The sequence below is a fragment of the Quercus lobata genome, chromosome 5, assembly GCF_001633185.2.
Source record: "Quercus lobata isolate SW786 chromosome 5, ValleyOak3.0 Primary Assembly, whole genome shotgun sequence".
Classification (NCBI taxonomy): domain Eukaryota; kingdom Viridiplantae; phylum Streptophyta; class Magnoliopsida; order Fagales; family Fagaceae; genus Quercus; species Quercus lobata.
The window spans coordinates 3910183-3927726 of NC_044908.1; the positions used below are offsets into that span (position 1 = coordinate 3910183).

The 17544-nt window shown below is 35.3% G+C and overlaps 1 protein-coding gene across 1 annotated transcript; it reads right to left on the reverse strand.

Annotated features, from left to right (window-relative positions):
• Positions 1–4447: 4447 nt before the first annotated feature.
• On the reverse strand, positions 4448–17015 carry LOC115989624. The gene is made up of 13 exons (XM_031113414.1): positions 16366–17015; positions 10823–10975; positions 10533–10745; positions 10370–10459; positions 10065–10181; positions 9125–9394; positions 8380–8536; positions 7748–7825; positions 7317–7417; positions 6935–7105; positions 6162–6236; positions 5553–5660; positions 4448–4920 (listed from the first exon to the last, which is right to left on the reverse strand). The coding sequence occupies exons 1-13, from the start codon at positions 16795–16797 to the stop codon at positions 4582–4584; spliced, it is 2304 nt and encodes a 767-aa protein (XP_030969274.1). The 5' UTR covers positions 16798–17015; the 3' UTR covers positions 4448–4581.
• Between the last annotated feature and the right edge of the window lie 529 nt (positions 17016–17544).

The window sequence follows — 17544 nt, forward strand, 5'->3', positions numbered from 1 at the left end:
AAAAAAAAAAAAAAAACAAAACGCTTCTTTTCCCCACCAGGCCACCACCGTTATTATCATCGACCTCCACAGCCGGCACTGACAAATACCACCACCATAACCTCACCGGCACCAAAAACGAAGAAGGCCGAATAAATTTATTCAAAAATAACACAAACTTTGTAATCCAACAAGACCTCAATGTCGGTGACAAGATTTGATTCTTTGGGATTGATTGGTCGCATTGTTGGGGAGATTTTGTTTTTGGGGTTTGTAACTTTGTAGGGAAATGGTTTTTGTTTGCTTAAGAGGAAGATGCAATGGGTAAATGAAGGGGTTTTAGTCGGTGAGGTTGTGGTGGTAGTCTTAGTCGGTGCCGGAGGCGGAGGTTGATGTGGTGGCCTTCGTGGGAAAAAAAGCATTCTGTTTGTTTATTTATTATTATTATATATATATAAATATATATAAAATTTTTGGCTATTCTTTATTTTAGGTAAGAGAAATTAAAAGCATAAATTTAGAAATTAATGGACACATGACATAATTTTATTGGTGGTTAATATTGGTGGTACATAGAGTGGTATAAAGAAAATGGTACAGAAGATTTTTATTCAAATCTAAGAGTCTGTTTAAGAATAGCTTATTTAACTAAAATTGAAATTTTTTTACTGAAAGTACTATAAATAAAACTAAAAGGTAGCTGAAATAGTACAGTGAAATCCATGAATAATAACAAAAAGTAAAATGAGACCCATAAATAGTAAAAAAAAAAAAACTAAATAGTTAAAAAAAAACTGACTTTTTAAGTTAATGCTAAATGCAAATGTCTAATTTGCCATCTAAAAAATGGAAAGGATTGTGTTAATATTTGCCAATGACCCTCACTTTGAAGCATTTTACAACAACTAACATTATAACATTAGAACAAAAACTCCTTTTTTTTCTTTTTTCTTTTTTTAAGGCTTTGTTGCATCCACTTGGTTTGACTGAAATTCCTCAAATTTTCAAATTTATTCCACATGTAACAGTTATGGTGAGCTTCTAGCTAAAAAGTATGTCAAAGACTCAAAGGCAAGCCATGTAATACTCATGGTCATGGGTAACCAATAGGCTCCCATATATTGCAGAACAACTAAGTACTCCTTCCGTTTTCTTATTTGCAGATTATTAATTTACCATGGGTAACCAGTAGGTCTCCAAACGCATGGCCTCATCATCATGAGATTAATTGTAACATATACAAATGATGCAAACTTGCCCCCCATTTCACTTGCCTTCAGAAGCACCTTCCCTGAACTTGCAGCATTATATGGAGAATTTGGTGATGTTCTGAGTAGGAATTTGTCATGATATTCTCTTCCCTGGACTAATTGTTGCATTATGAAGAGCAAAAGGTTCTCCATTTTTGTTGAAATAATAGTAGTTTTTCAGTATATTATACATATCATAGGTATTGAATGCCTGCAGGTACTCATATAATATGCTATTCTGTGGCATTTTAACATTAGCACTGGTGAACTGTTATGGGGATTGGGAAGTGATGCAGAGGCCAAGGTAAGAATCAATAAATCTAAAGGCACAATTTTTTTCACATTTGTTGAAGTAGCATGGTGTTGGAGTGATTAGTGCTATTAAAAGTAGTGTCAATAATAAGCTCCTGTGAATGTGATGTTACTCTAATCACAACTTGACAAGTCAATAGTTGTGGAAAAATTTGTTAATTTTTTTGTATCCTTAGCATTAGTCGGTAAGAATATACAGGCTTCTTCTGCTCAAACGTTTTTTTCCTAAATTGAGTGTACAAAAACCAATTATAGCTGAATTTTTATTATTATATATAAATACTAATTTTATTTCAACTCTATATACAGCGAATTGTTCTAAATGGAACAAAGTAGACCAAATGGACAGAATAGGACTGAATAGGAACAAGGTGGACGAATAGGACCTAATAAGAACAAATGGACCGAAGTGGACAGAATGGATCAAATGAGACTAAATATGATTGAATAGGACCGAAGTAGACAGATTAGACCAAAATGGACCGAATAGGACCAATGCGGACTGAAAATGACCAAAGTGGACAGAGTAGAACCAAAGTGACAAAATAGGACGAATGGGACCAAAGTGGACTGAATGGCCCGAATTAGACTGAAGTAGATCAGAGTGGACAGAATAGACTGAATAAGACAAAATAGAACCAAATTAGACATAATGGACCCAATAGGACTAAAGTGGAAAGAATGGACTGAATAGGATGAAGTAGACCGAAGAAGAGTGAAGTGTACTGAAGTGGACCGAATAGAACCAAATTGGACCGATTAGAACAGAATGGACCGAATAGAACCAATGTGGACCAAATAAGACTTTTGAATATTTATCATTTTTATTGCATTTTTAGGGCTCATATTTCTAATTCCTAATATTTATTTTAATATTTTTTTTGTATTTTTTAACTCAATACTAAAGAGTTTAGCCTAAATATAATAAATTTTCATACTTTTCAACCCAAAAATTAAGGAAAAAAAAAAGAATTTTTAAGCTAAACTTGAAAAAAAATCCTACAAAAAGAATCACTTTAAGGTGCAATTAGTCTAAAATTAACTAAAGAGGGATCGAAATTGATCGAGTGGACTAAATTGGAGCGAGTAGACCAAATTGGACAAAAGTAGACTTAATTGGACTGAATAGAAATTGTTTAATTTTTAGGGAGAGCAAAATATCTTTAAAAAATTTTAGAGAAAAAATTATACATAATATTACAATACAAAATAAGTATTTATTTCCACACATCTCGTGGGTCTACGACTAGTTAGAGATAAAAATAAGAAGTAAGGCTTTTCAGGAATATTCTTTTCATTTTGTTGCTAAGAATTTCATATTAGCAGCTCATGTTTTAGCTATTGATGCTCAATCTATAACAGAAACGACATTATGGCTTACGAAGTTCCCTTTCATATTTTATTACCCTATGCACAAGCTGTATAGTTTTTCTATTTGAATGAGCCGTCAACTATTTTTATTCTTTAATTAATATAAGACTCTCACCATAATTATTATTGGTTGATGTTTAAAACGTCCTAAGCATTTCTTTTTTCTTTCTTAGATTATCATGTCCACTTACGCCTAATGGCAGAAAGTTTTATGATTTTGACAGCAGTTAATCAAATGATATAATGGATACCAATGACTCACTCTAAGGTCCGTTTGGATTGGGCAGAATAGAGTATAATTGGCCCAAAATTAGCATATTTTCAGTTAACTTTATTCTACTCCTCCCCTTCCTCCTCAATCCGAATGGACTCTAAAAGTCAGTACGATAGTGAAAACATTTCAAAGAGTTCCCAAAGTGCTTTTAAATGGTAAAACATATGGAAATTATCAGGCACATAACATAAGTTGATTGCCTTTTTTTTTTCTTTTTTTTTTTAATTATCAAAGTCAAAACCGTGATAATTACCAGCTGCAAACAAATGCACGCACATTTATTAACTTGTTTTCTTTTGCTAATCTATCAAAAAGAAAGGATAAATTTTTTTTTTTACTTGAAAGTGTAAGTTAATTAAGAGACTTGTAGCTCAACTGACACTTATTCGTATTTCTAATAAAGACTTTCATGGTATAAATCCCCCCAACTATTAAATTACCAACAAACAAAAAAGTGTACATCTAATTAGCCCTATTAAGAATATAAATTATATTTCAAAAAAAAAAAATATAACAGGACCATAGACATATAGCTGTTTATTTTCTTTTGGTAATTTATCACAAAGGGGATAAAAAAAAAATTAGACTTAAAAATGTACATTTATTATCCTTTCTATCATGACATCAAATCTTCAAATCTTCATCCTCTGTTGTGTAACTATCAATTTATCCAAAAAAAAAAAATGTTTGATTCTCATAATATATTTTGTGATACAATGAGCCCAAATTCTGAGCCATGGATTTCTTTTGCTCTTCTCAAGGAAAATTATGAACTATGGCCACTGGGCTAGGCCTTGACATATAGAAACAACATTTCACACAAATGATGCTATACCGATTATCTCAAAATGTTAAATTATTAGAGTACAATAAATTTAATCATTTAACTACATACTTCTAACACTTCCTCTCACGTGTGGGTTCAAACTTTATTTTAATAGGTCAGACCCAACACGTGAGATTTTAAATGAGAGGTAAAATGGAGGAAACAATGATCAAACTTAGAATCTCCTACTCTAATATCATGTTAAATTACAGATTGTCCCAAAAGTTTAAATTATTGAAATATAATAAATTTAATCATTACACCAAATACTTCTAACAAGAACAACATTCATTGATCATTGTTAGTCGTCATAGGTCCTGAAATCAAGGGCACAAAATAGATTTCCCTAAAATTTTTGGGTTGATGAAATATGAGTCCAGACAGAAACACAGTGACAACAAAAAATGGAAAACAAACAAAAAAATCAATTGACCATTCAATGACAATGCTGCTGCTAGCTTGGTATATTTTCACACACAAAGCCTATGTACATATGTATATATTTTTTGTAATGAGCAATACACAGGAACTTCTTGTACTTTTTTCTTTGACTATCTTTACATAGTTTATTAGAAACATGAACAGAGCTCATAACAGCAATTGATACACTCAACACAGGCAAGGGCAGCGCAGAGTTGGGTTAAAACAACTGCACATTGGTTATTCACATATGAACAAGACTGGATGCAACATATGCAACAAAAACGATCAGCTAGTTGGCTACAACAGTTGGAAGCAGCCTTAACCAACAGATCTGCAGGATCAGATGACTTTGCCTTTTCAAATCCTGGTGGAAGATTCTGTGCTGTTGCAGTCAAGTTACCAAAACCAACGCCTAATTTTCCCAAGAATATGTTCTTCGGGCCCTCCGACTCCACCTTCTTTTGCAGTTTTAGTTTCTTGTATACCTGTTTTAGTGGAATTTAAGGAAATCAGTAATTGTGCATGCTTACCATAATATAAATAAATTTCTTGTGGAGTAATGTCTTCGTATGAAATAGTCAAAGCCGCAAAAGAACATTAGTGTACATATAAATTCTCATGTAATACTAATTATTCCACAGAAACTTTCATCAATTTGGATTTACTTTCTGAAGTGATTCATCTGAATTGTTTTTCTATTTTCATAACACATGATTGACATCCTCAACTTCTCCAAATTCATACCTTCATGTTCTTATGGTTTGCTCTATCAGAAATGTGACATTCCAAATAGGACAATCCACATAAAACTACAATAGAAAACTTCAAGAGCATAAAAAACTAATGCATGTGAACAAATCAAACTGTGTTTTTATTTAATGGATCGTATAGGAAAAATAATAATATATAGCCAATTTACAGTTATGCAACCTTGATAGTAAAGTTGGATGAAATTAGGAAATAATTTGAATAATCATTTATGAATGCTTCTATTATACATCTTTTCCCCATATTAGAAGAACGACAGAGTCAAGACAAGCAACTCAGGGTATGTTAAAACTTGGCTGAAAACTTACATGCAGTAGCAACTAGTGATATAAACCAGGCAAAAACATACCTCTTGCAACAAAACAGGATCAGGTGCTTTCGTCGCTTTATCAGTTTGAACCAAAATCATGCGGGTATACTCACATGGAACCCCAGTTTGTATGCTTATTTTGGCAACCTAAAACAAACAGCTAGGAATTATTGACTTTAAAACAAATATGTAAATTAGGATTACATAAAGAAAAAGAAAAAATATCCCTTTTTATATTATTGGCACTTGTATATACCAAGACTGCCATAACATCCATAAGTCAGGAAGGTATGGCAGATCTGAGGTAAGTTTTTCGTAGGGTTGAAATCATCAAACCAAGGCTGATGCAACTTCTTAGGTGGGACTTTGAACTTCAGCAAGTCTATAGTCATCACACCTTGCCACTGGAAGTTTGTCTTACTTCTTAAACAAACTTTCTCCTCTCTCAAACATTTCCCTGCCTCCCTAACAACGCTAATATCTTTTCTTTTTCTGGACTTTTTGTAGATTACTATTTAAAGCTGAATGTTCTTTCATAAATAGAATGTTCATATTTGATTGCTCTAAATGTTCATTCATAAATAGAATGTAACTGTGTTATTTTATTATGATTAATCCAATATGTAACAAATTCCATGAACAACAAACCTTCTCTTCCAGTTCTTTAGTTCCTAACAACCATGCTTGAGCTGTGAGCATATCAATATGTCTCCTTGCAAGTACCTGCTGACATTAACAATACTTAGAGAAGAAAATGCAGTTGTAGCTGGAAATACGAATAGGCACATTAATGGTGGTAATGCACCTCATCAACTTTACATTACTCTTCATTAAGAGGATGTGTGTTATAGACTTAAATTTAAGCAATGACAAATCAATAACAAGTCCATAATTTAGAACTACTTTCGAAACTAGGTGAATGACATGATTTTTTATTGGATGTCTAAGCTTCTCTAAGCCTAATAGTAAAATCTAGCTAGAGGAATGTTAGAAACACCTTGTGTGGAGGGAAGCAAACATCATAGGGAATTATATATCTGATTTTAGGGCAGATCATCACAATAAAATAGTTTGAAGATGCAACTTTATTTCCGGAAAACATATATAAATTTCTTCCCAACGCAAAACTCAACAAAGGAATAAGAATACAATCAGAGAATAAAGACTTCACAAAATTGATCAGCTTCACTACGGAACCTAAAATTTGGAAAGTGGATGTATCTTCTTGAGAAGGTCAAATTTCACCTTGCTTTAAGTAACAAATTTATAAGAAAATATTTTACTACTTTATTTTGCTTTTCTAGTTATCATCAGCTATTAACTATGATTGAGCGAACTTAACTATGAATTAAAATTAACTTGTCTCTCATAAAAGGGGCAATGTTAATAATTATAATGCATGCAAAAGGTTAAAACATTACTCTTTCAAGTGGAACATCCTTAGCTCTTTGCACCTTCAGTTCTATTACAAAATTGTTCATATCTGCCAAGGTACCACTAATTTTGACTGTGTCTGGAAAACCTCCATCATATCTTCCTGATACAATCAATGGACTTCGAGAAGAAAGGTCTGGAATATGAGACGGAAATAACTGCAATGAGATATAGGAAGGATTATTTTAGGTCACTTTGCAGTCAAAGATCTCCAAGTAGACAATTATATGAAGATTCCCTCCTAGTAACAATAATATACATGATCTTTAAGTAAAATAGACACATGATATTTTGAATCCTCAAAAGACAAGCTGAATAGTTCAACCCAGGATGAGCATGAACAAATATTTCCAGTTTGGACCAGCGTACCTCAAGTGAATCAAGATCTACCAATGTGTCCATCTTTATATTGGCAAGAATGACAGATGAAGCACTAGCAAATAATCTTTGCATTCGAAAGTTAATTGTATCTAGAAAAAGAAAAAAGTAACATAAGATTGTAAAATATATCCATACAATTCTTAAATTACAAAAACTGATATATTCAGGACAAGGGGGGAAATTTGTGTCTTCCCTAAAATGCCAGCTACATCATTGATAAATGACCAGGTAGTTTTAGGTTTTTTTAACAGTATAGTTGCTAGTGTATTGCAGGAGTAGAGAATCACACTTCTAGGGAAAAGTATAGCAAATAATATTCTTTAAAAATTAAATAAATAAATAAATTTGCAATGCTGCTAAAACTCGTTTTATTATTATTAAAAAAAATTATCATACTACTGATAAAGAAGAAAACTTACCTGCATCATATGCAGCATCATAGTGACCCCTTCCAATGTGTGCTAACTTTTGCAAGAAGTAATGGTTACAATATGAACCTGGAAAGTTATTCCATTCAATAACTTAATTGACAATATTCCAAAAAAAAAAAAAAAAATGCATGGTGCATCACATAAATAAACTTGAATTAGTAAACAGCAAAAGGAATTCATCGAATGCTATTATACAAATTAATAGATATGTGGCAGCATCGTAGGGAACTGGATGAGAGATCAGCTAAATTGGTTTTACTATGCACAGTGAAGAAAAACAATGCATTGCACCGATGCAGAAAGATCAAGTTAAAGGTGTTGCAGAGACCGAAGGACCAGTAGCATATTGTCAGAGAGTGCAAACATATCGCCTAAGATTTAGTGTAGACAAGGCAATTCCAAACAGCTGGGAATGGAAACGAATTGAGTAGATTACATAGAACAATAGATAATTCATAACAAGAAGAAATGGATTTGCAGACAGATGATGTGGTTTTGGACTTGGTGATTTGCAGTTGAAATGATTTATAATGCTGGCAAAGATAGATCATTGAACCAAAAACATCAAGATAGAAAGAGTTAGTTGACAACAAGTGAGACTCCAAAACCAAAAAGCTCACCTATGCCAAAAGTACTAATGCGCGGACAAATTGATTGCTCACTTTTGAGATAGTCTATCATATTATTACAAATCTGCTTTTCATCTTCAACAGCTCCATCAGTAACGAGGAAAATAAGAGGAATTGAATCAATCGTCTTGGCCAACAACTTCATTGCCTAAATAAAGCAGATCACAGTAATAAGTAGTAATAAAATTGCAGAGGTATTCATATCATCGAAGCCATCAAACTTCTGGAGAACTTCTTGCTTTAAAGGCAAATGTTTCTTAATAGTTGTTATTATACAATCTATTTACAACATAGCTGTTCCATACATGTACGAGATGTACAAAGTGTTAACCACTAAAAGATGACAAGAGGCTATGTATGTGGTTGTAGCAAAACACCTCTTACAGATTCTTCAAGACATATATGCAGCTAGGTGGAACAAAATAGTAAATAAATAAATAAGAGCTGCGCTAGTCATCTACTTGTTTTGTAACATATGATTTTTCATATAGGATGGATCATGAAGTAAGCAAGGTTTAAACAGAAGTCAATTGGTAGATTGTTTGACTTTCCTCTCTCTCTCTCTCTCTCTCTCTCTCTATATATATATATATATGTATATATATATTTCAAGCAACAAGTTATGTAGTTCAAAATTGGATGAAATCTCAATTAACGAAAAAAATGCGAACTTGATGAGCTTAATAATTAGAGTACATTTGAATGTAACTTGGAACATGTTCCAAACTAGGTTTACCTCATGTAGGGGAAGCAAAATGTTTGTACTACCATTCCCAATCAAATTAGTTCCAACCCACTCTATAGCATTGGAAATAGCTTCCTTGGTTGCCAGCTTCATTGTTGACGAGAATAAGTGTACCTCTTCATTAAAAGCTATTATGTTAAAACTATCTTCAGGATTGAGCTTGGAGACTGATGCCACTAATGCATTCTTTGTATATTCAAGAGGATCTCCCTTCATGCTTCCACTTATATCAATAAGAAACACAACCTCCTTTTTGAAAACCTATCAAATTCACTAAATAGAGTAAAAAGTATTGCAATGCATTTTAAGAAAAAAATGTCTACACGGTACAATAAGGTGTGGGACTCTCAGTCCTTGAGGACCCTAATAGCAAAAAAAGCAAGGATGGCTAGAGTTCCATTAGCAGAAAATCTGTCCTCTGAACTAATAAATACATTAATTCTTTTCTAGTTGACTAGTTTCCCTCAAATTTAGCCTTTAAAGGAAATCTTGTCCTTCTCTCAGGCTTTAATGTTGTAATCATTACTATCTATAAAAAAAATTATTAAAAAAAAAAAAAAAAAAACCCTAGCATTTTTACGATCATTCTTCAAACACCAAAAAGAACAATCACATTAGAATTTATTTGACTGTGAAAAGTCATGAAAATTTATTTCTTTAAAGGATATCTTGTTCTTCTCTCTATTCTTTTTATTGTGATCATAATTATCTATTGATTCAAGAAGTTAGATTATGACCAAAAACAAAACAAATCTAGCATTTTTGCCATCCCTCTTTAAACACAATAGAACCCTTACATTAGAATTTATCAGGAAGTGAGAAGTCAAGAAAATAAGCTCCCAAAAATGGAGACATCTTTAAAATTTGAAAAATAAAAAATAAAAAAAATGAAAGGCGAAAAGAAGAAAGTAGTAGGTTAATGCTAACAAACCTTCCTACTCTGAATATTTCCAGGGAAAAGATAGAAGCAAAACGTCTCTCTTTCATCAAAATCACGCAGAGATGGAGATTGCAGGAGCACACCACCAAAGAAGTCAATTGAGGTAAACTGTGAAAACAATAGCCCATATGAGATAAATCATTCTAGCACCTGGTATGTTACCAATTTGTGACCATTAACAATCTAAACTCAACCCTCTTATAGTGATGCATCTATTCACTCACAAAACAACCAATTTTTGTAATGCACATTAGGAAATATTCATTCACAAGACAAACAATAGTTCAAAGTCTTACAGTGTATGAGAAAGTGAAGTCCGAACTTGACCATGTTGGTACTTGAGCTTCATATAAGAAGCTTAATTTACCATCTTGATGCTTTAGTTCCTAGAAAGTCATAAAAATCAAGTTACTTGAAGTGTATTTAGAGGCTTGAACAAAATTTATGAAAAAAACTTACCTTAAGAGGATGGCTGGCATTTGTCCATAAAATTTCTCTACCAGTACCAGAGTTCACTTTCAATGAAATCTTCTCTCTTTTAGAAATTTTCTTCCCAACAGGATTGACATATGCTGGAAAACTAAATGGTACATTGAGGCAAAACTGGCCATCATTGTATGCTAATTTCTGAGACCAATTGATCTTAACTGAAAGTGTGGAGCCTCCTTTAACCTAATATATTAACATAATAAAATTTTAAATCATTGATTCCAAACTTCAATTAAGCATTGCATGGACTAAATAGTAACCTTTGGAACTTTTAGAGTGTATATCTGGCCTTTGAGAAAGCGTCCATCTTCAACTTTAGGCACTTTTTCCACGTCTTCCATATCTTCCATTGTAACCAACTGGGCTTGATAAGATCTTCCATCAACTTCTACCTCGACACCTAGAAGTGAACCCTGTTAGCCACATCATGTTATTTTTATGAGAATTTAAAATAAAGTATTAAGGAGAAAGACTAGTCTGCAGATATGTCAAAAAAGTTAATAACATGTCATCAACATATGATCACACAAAATATACAAGTTCAGATCAACAACAACAACTAAGTCATAGTACCAAAATTATAATGTCAACAATGAATCTCAGTAGACTAATCCAGATAATTCATATTTATTTTGATCCATCAATCTATCTACCTTATCCAAAATCATATTCTCTATTGCCTTCTTAATTACCTCCACTTGTGTCATTACCTAGTATCATTTTTTGTTCACAGCCAACGCAAGCTCAAGACAAGGAAGGTTATTGGATATTAACAACCAACGTTAAAATAGAGTGGAAAAGGCTTGGCTCCAAATACTAATAGGAAGATGAAATGTGCACCATCATATACAATACATATAACTCACTTTGTTGGGTTAATTATGTTATGACTTATGCATTACACATGGCAAAGATTAATATCAACTTTCTATTGGTGGTTGGAGTTGAACTTTGTCCAAATTTAGTATTTTCTCGTGAATAAAATTTAGAATAAACTACGTATTTGATCATTATCCTTTACGCACCATATTTTAATTTGGTCGCTAATCTTTCAATTATGTCAATTTAGTCTCTAACTTTTCAGTGTCGTATCAATTTAGTCTCTGTTATTATCATTTAGATGAAAATTGCTTACATGGCAAATGGCCAATATAAAATATTAGTTTCCGTTAATGTGGCAATAAACTAATTTTTTATTTTGACTATTTGCCACGCCAGCAATTTTTATCCAAGAGATAACAGAATGGATTAAATTGATACAGCACTGAAAAGTTAAGGACCAAATTGATACAATTAAAAGATTAGAAACTAAATTAAAATATAGTATAAATAATAGAGGCTAGATACATAATTTACACTAAAATTTAATAATAATAATAATAAGTATCAACTATTTTTTTTTTTTTTTGAGAGATAAGTATCAATTAGTTTAACGTATAAAGTCAGGCATTCCATAATTTCTAACAAACTGTAATGTTAGGGTCTAGCATTCCATAATTTCTCCCTAGGCCTCTAGATTATGATAAAAGCAATATATACAATGGATAGAAAAAGGTAAAACAGTTACTGCCGTCCCTGGTTGCCACCTATGTGAAGCCGCTATAATGTTAGAACGTTGTTGATAACTAGTACATGTTAGTACGTTGGTCCACAATCATAATCCAGCTATAATGGTTGTAATGGAAACTCGAATTGGGGGTGATCGGGCTAAGCAGATCACTGATAGGATGCCTTTTGACGGAGCCTATCATACGGAGACTATTGGGTATTCTGGTGGCCTTTGGATGCTCTGGAGCTCGGATAGAGTTGAGGTCACACCTCTGTCAAGCACTGAGCAGGAGATTCATGCAGTAGTTAAGGTACGAAATTCAAACTCTAGCTGGATGTTTACTGCTGTGTATGCTAGTCCTAGGACTGCTGAAAGACATATCCTGTGGAATAATTTAGCAAATGTAGCTGATATTCATAACATGGCTTGGGTGGTAGCGGGTGATTTCAATGAACCGCTTATAGGTGAGGATAAATTTGGGGGTAGAGCAGTTAGTGTCAATAGGTCTCTTTTGTTCAAAGAATGTCTGGATAAGTGTAGTATGATAGACATTGGTTTTTCTGGGCCCCGGTTCACTTGGACTAATAGAAGAGATCTCCATGGCCTAATTCAAGAAAGGATAGATAGAGTTTTTGTGAATCCCAGCTGGTGTCTATTATATCCGGAAGCTAAAGTGGTGCATCTTACCAGGTGCCACTCTGATCACTGTCCAGTGTTACTGGAAATGCAGCCAAGAGTTGGTGGGGGGAGAATTAGACCTTTTAAGTTCCAAACTTGTTGGCTGTCTGACCCCACTTTTCCTGCCATTGTGTCTCGGTCTTGGAGTCAATCTGAAATGCTTGTGGATGCCATTAGTAAGTTCACTGATGAAGCTACAAGGTGGAATAGATTGCACTTTGGGAATGTTTTTAATAGGAAGAAGAATATCATGGCAAGGCTTAATGGCATCCAGCGAGCTTTAGCTAATAGGCCTGCAAATTTTCTCATCAATCTTGAAAATGAGTTGTTGAAAGAACTGGAGGTTGTGCATAGTCAAGAGGAGGAGATTTGGGCCTTAAAGTCTCGGGTTAACTGGTTGGTTCAAGGTGATAGAAACACAAATTTTTATCATGTATCTACCTTGGTTAGGAGGAAAAGGAACCAGATTTTGTCGATCAAGGATTCAGCGGGTGAGTGGATGTGTGAGGAAAGGGCTATTAAGGAGTACATTAGGAATGGGTTTGAGGGTATTTATACCTCCTCTTTTTCCTGTGTTACCCGAGATGTCCCATCTAGTTCTCGTTGGCAGGTTAGTCTTTCTGAAGAGGAAAAACAAAGTATTGGGGGGGCTGCTTCAGAGGATGAAATTAAAGCGGCGTTGTGGTCCTTGAAAGCTTTCAAAGCGCCGGGTCCGGATGGTTTGCATGCTGGCTTTTTCCATAGGTTTTGGGTGATTGTGGGTAGCTCGGTGGTTAATGTAGTGAAGAAGGTGTTTCTAGAGCGAAAAGTTCCGGAATATCTTAACAAGACCCACATTGCTCTTATTCCAAAAATCCAAGGGCCGGAAACGATTGCTAACTATAGGCCGATTAGCCTATGCAACACCGTCTACAAAATCATCACTAAGATCATTGTTGCCCAAATAAGGCCACACTTGGAGAAGCTCATCTCACCCCTCCAAGCAGCCTTTGTTCCTGGTAGGAAGGGAGTTGATAATGCAATCATAGTGCAAGAAGTTATTCATTCCTTGGGTAAGAAAAAGGGGAAAGTGGGCTATATGGCCTTGAAGATCGATCTTGAGAAGGCTTACGACAAGCTTGAGTGGAGTTTCATTAGGGAAGTTCTCATTAGAGCAAATTTGCCGGCTGATTTGATTGATATAATCATGAGTTGCATTTCCACCGTTTCTACGTCTATCTTGTTTAATGGTGAAGCATTGGAGCCTATATACCCTTCAAGAGGGATAAGACAAGGAGACCCGCTATCTCCATACTTGTTTATTCTTTGTATGGAGTATTTGGGTCAACTTATTGTGGAAAAATGTAATGCTAAACTTTGGCAGCCAGTTAAGGCGTCTAGCGGTGGGCCGGCGTTCTCTCATTTGTTTTTTGCAGATGATTTGGTTTTGTTTGCTAGGGCTGATGGCACTAATTGTTCTACTGTTAGAGATGTTTTGGATGAGTTTTGTAGCTTATCTGGGCAAACTATTAGTGAGGCGAAGTCTAGAGTCTATTTCTCGCCTAATGTGGATAGGGATACTAGGGAATCCTTAAGTGATATTCTTGGCTTTGCCTCAACTCCTTCGCTTGGTAAGTACCTTGGGATTCCTATTATGCATCCGAGGTCCTCCTCCCATGAGTACAACTTTGTTTTGGATAGGGTTAAGCAAAAACTTGTAGGATGGAAGGCGAATATGCTTTCTTTTGCGGGTCGAGCTGTCCTTATTCAAGCCTCTTCTGCTGCTATACCATCCTATATTATGCAGTGCACTAAGCTACCGGGAAGAATTTTGGATGGGATTGATCGGGTAAATAGAAATTTCCTATGGGGAACCACAGATACCGCCAAGAAGATCCACTGGGTGGGGTGGCAAAAAGTTACTAGAACAAAAGAGGAAGGGGGGCTTGGGTTGCAGGAAGCTAAAGGTAGAAATACAGCCCTCCTTGCCAAGCTTAATTGGCGGCTGCACACGGAGAGCGAAGCTTTGTGGGCACAAGTCCTTTGGCAAAAGTACCATAACAATAGAAGGCTTAATGCTAGAAATCCGGACAGATTACCATGCTCTCAGGTCTGGACAGCCATAAAAAGAGGTAGGGAGACCTTCAAGAAGGGTAGTTTGATGATGATTAGCAGGGATAGTAATATTAGTTTTTGGAGGGGCAATTGGCTTAGCAAAGGCCCTCTCCGGAATTTGATTCAAGGGCCTCTAACTCAAGGTGCAACTCAATTGGAAGTCAAGGATGTCCTTACAGATGCGGGGTGGGATTGGAGCAAAATTCCTTTTGAATTGCCTTTGGATGTAAAATCCTTGATTCAAGCCATACCTACACCATTCACTAGTAGAGGAAGGGAGAGAATCTCTTGGATGGGCAATCCAAGAGGCACTTTTGATTTAAGGAGTGCTTACTCCATTGCCATGGGAGCGGAAGCTGACTTGGGTGTGCATGATTTTGGGTGGATTTGGAGGTTGAACACTTTGCCCCGCATCAAGACCTTCTTGTGGATGTGTGCTCATGGAAGTATAGGGGTTAAGGCTTGTCTTGTGAAAAGAAGAGTAGTTGAGGAGGAGTCTTGCCCAATCTGCCAAAGGGCCTCGGAAACAATTCTTCATGCTCTTAGGGACTGCCAAAATGTTAAAGAAGTATGGCGGCAGCTGGGAATTCAAAGGACTAACCGAGTGTTTTGGACTAGCAACTTACAAGATTGGATCAAGATCAATAGCAAAGATAGGGGAAGCTGTTTTCAAGGTAATCCTCCTTGGAATATTTTATTTCCAGTAGCAGTTTGGAACTTATGGAAGAGTAGAAACATGATTATTTTTAAGAGGAAGAGCCAAAACCCAAATCTTTCCAATGTAATTGTGAACCAAGCTATGGAGTTTCTGTGTTATGTAGCTTCTCCTAGGAGCCCAACTCAAGTTGTGACTAGAAGCATCAGATGGGAGAAGCCAGCAATGGGATGGAAGAAATTGAACACTGATGGGTCGGTTTTGGGTAGACTTGGTCAAGCAGGCTGCGGTGGTGTTGTTAGAGATGATAATGGGAGTTGGATAGCGGGTTTCACAAGGCATATAGGTTCTACGAACTGTTTTGCAGCTGAACTTTGGGGTCTAAGGGATGGTCTCAGCTTGTGCCTTTCTCTAAATATTCTATGTCTTGTTGTAGAGTTGGATGCTAAAGCAGTGGTTGATGCCTTAAGGAACTACAACTATGATAACACTATTATATCTCCTATAATGGATGATTGCAGGAAGCTACTATCCTGTTTTCAGCAAATTCAGATCAAGCACTGCTACCGGCAAGCTAACAGATGTGCAGACTTGTTGGCCAAAATGGGAGTGGAGCAGGAAATAGATTTTCTTAATTTTTTGAATCCGCCTGTGGATGTTTTGCAAATTCTTCAGGATGATAGGATTGGTTTGCATGTAAATAGGACCTGCCATGGGCCTGTTTCTTCTCTTTGAGTTTTAATATATCGCCTATTTACCAAAAAAAAAAAAAACGTTCTTAGAACCTAAAAAAGTAGTGACTTTTTTTGTTTTTTTTTGTGCTTTACCTGCTCTCCCATGGGCACGGCAATGCGACAATCGCAGCGCTGACCAGCCATCACGCAATGCACGCGCCACGTGCCGCTCACGGCGACGAACGCCGTGTCCAATACGCTCTCGATCTCCATCGCCACGCCGTGCATATTCAGCGGTATCAGCGCCGGCGGCACGCACCGGCCGTACACGTAAGGCTGGTAGCTCGGTATGTCCGGATTGTCCACCACCTCCGGATCCGGCACCACCGCGTACACCATCGGCGCCGCCGGCATATACAACGCCGTCTCCACCACCACCACCTCCTTCTCCGAACCCGAAACTGACGAAGCCGACCTCGTCATCGACGGCACCTCCACCGGCGGAGCCGGCATATCCTTGCCGTAGTATATCCGCTTCGAGAGCTTCAGCCCGTAGCTCACGCTGTTAGCGAACTCCATAGCCATTTTGCTCTTTCTTTCTCCGGTGAAGTTCGTTACTTTTACCGTTATTTTCCGTACAGATAACAAAACTGTTTTTATATATATATTATGTGAAGAGCATAAATATGAAAGAGTTTAGAGTTTTGAGAAAGGGAGATGAAAGTCACGGAATTGGTTTTGTTTTGAAATGCAGTTGAAGAGAGTAAAGAGTGAAGAAGAAGAGGATGATGGTGTTTGGTACTTTGTGGAGGGAAATTAATTATTTTACTTGATGACAACTTTTTATTGTGCACTTTTTGTTTTTATTTTTTAAATGGAAAAATTCTAAAACTACAATTTATTTTTCAAATTTTTGTTGTAAACTGATTTGGTGGATAATTATTATTTTATTGATAAATAAAAAATAGTGTTAGTGATAGGATTAGATAAAAGTTGGTAAAAATTTGTCATGTCAAAAATTTATAAAAATATTATAAAATAATTTGTATATATAAATTTTTTTGGGTTGATAAAGTACTTTTAAGTTTAGGTCATATTAGCGGGTGTTCTTAAAACAATTATTAATAAATCATATTAAGAGGGTTTTGACATTATTTTTATGATAAATATAAAAAGTTGTTAATAAAATTAATTATTTTATTATTTTTCTATAAAATAGTTCTAAACCAATGTTTTAAGGTATTTTTTAACATTTCCGTTTAGATTATGGCTACTCAAATCTTTTTTTTATTTTTTTATTTTAAAATTATGGGTAACCAATGAGAATTGGTC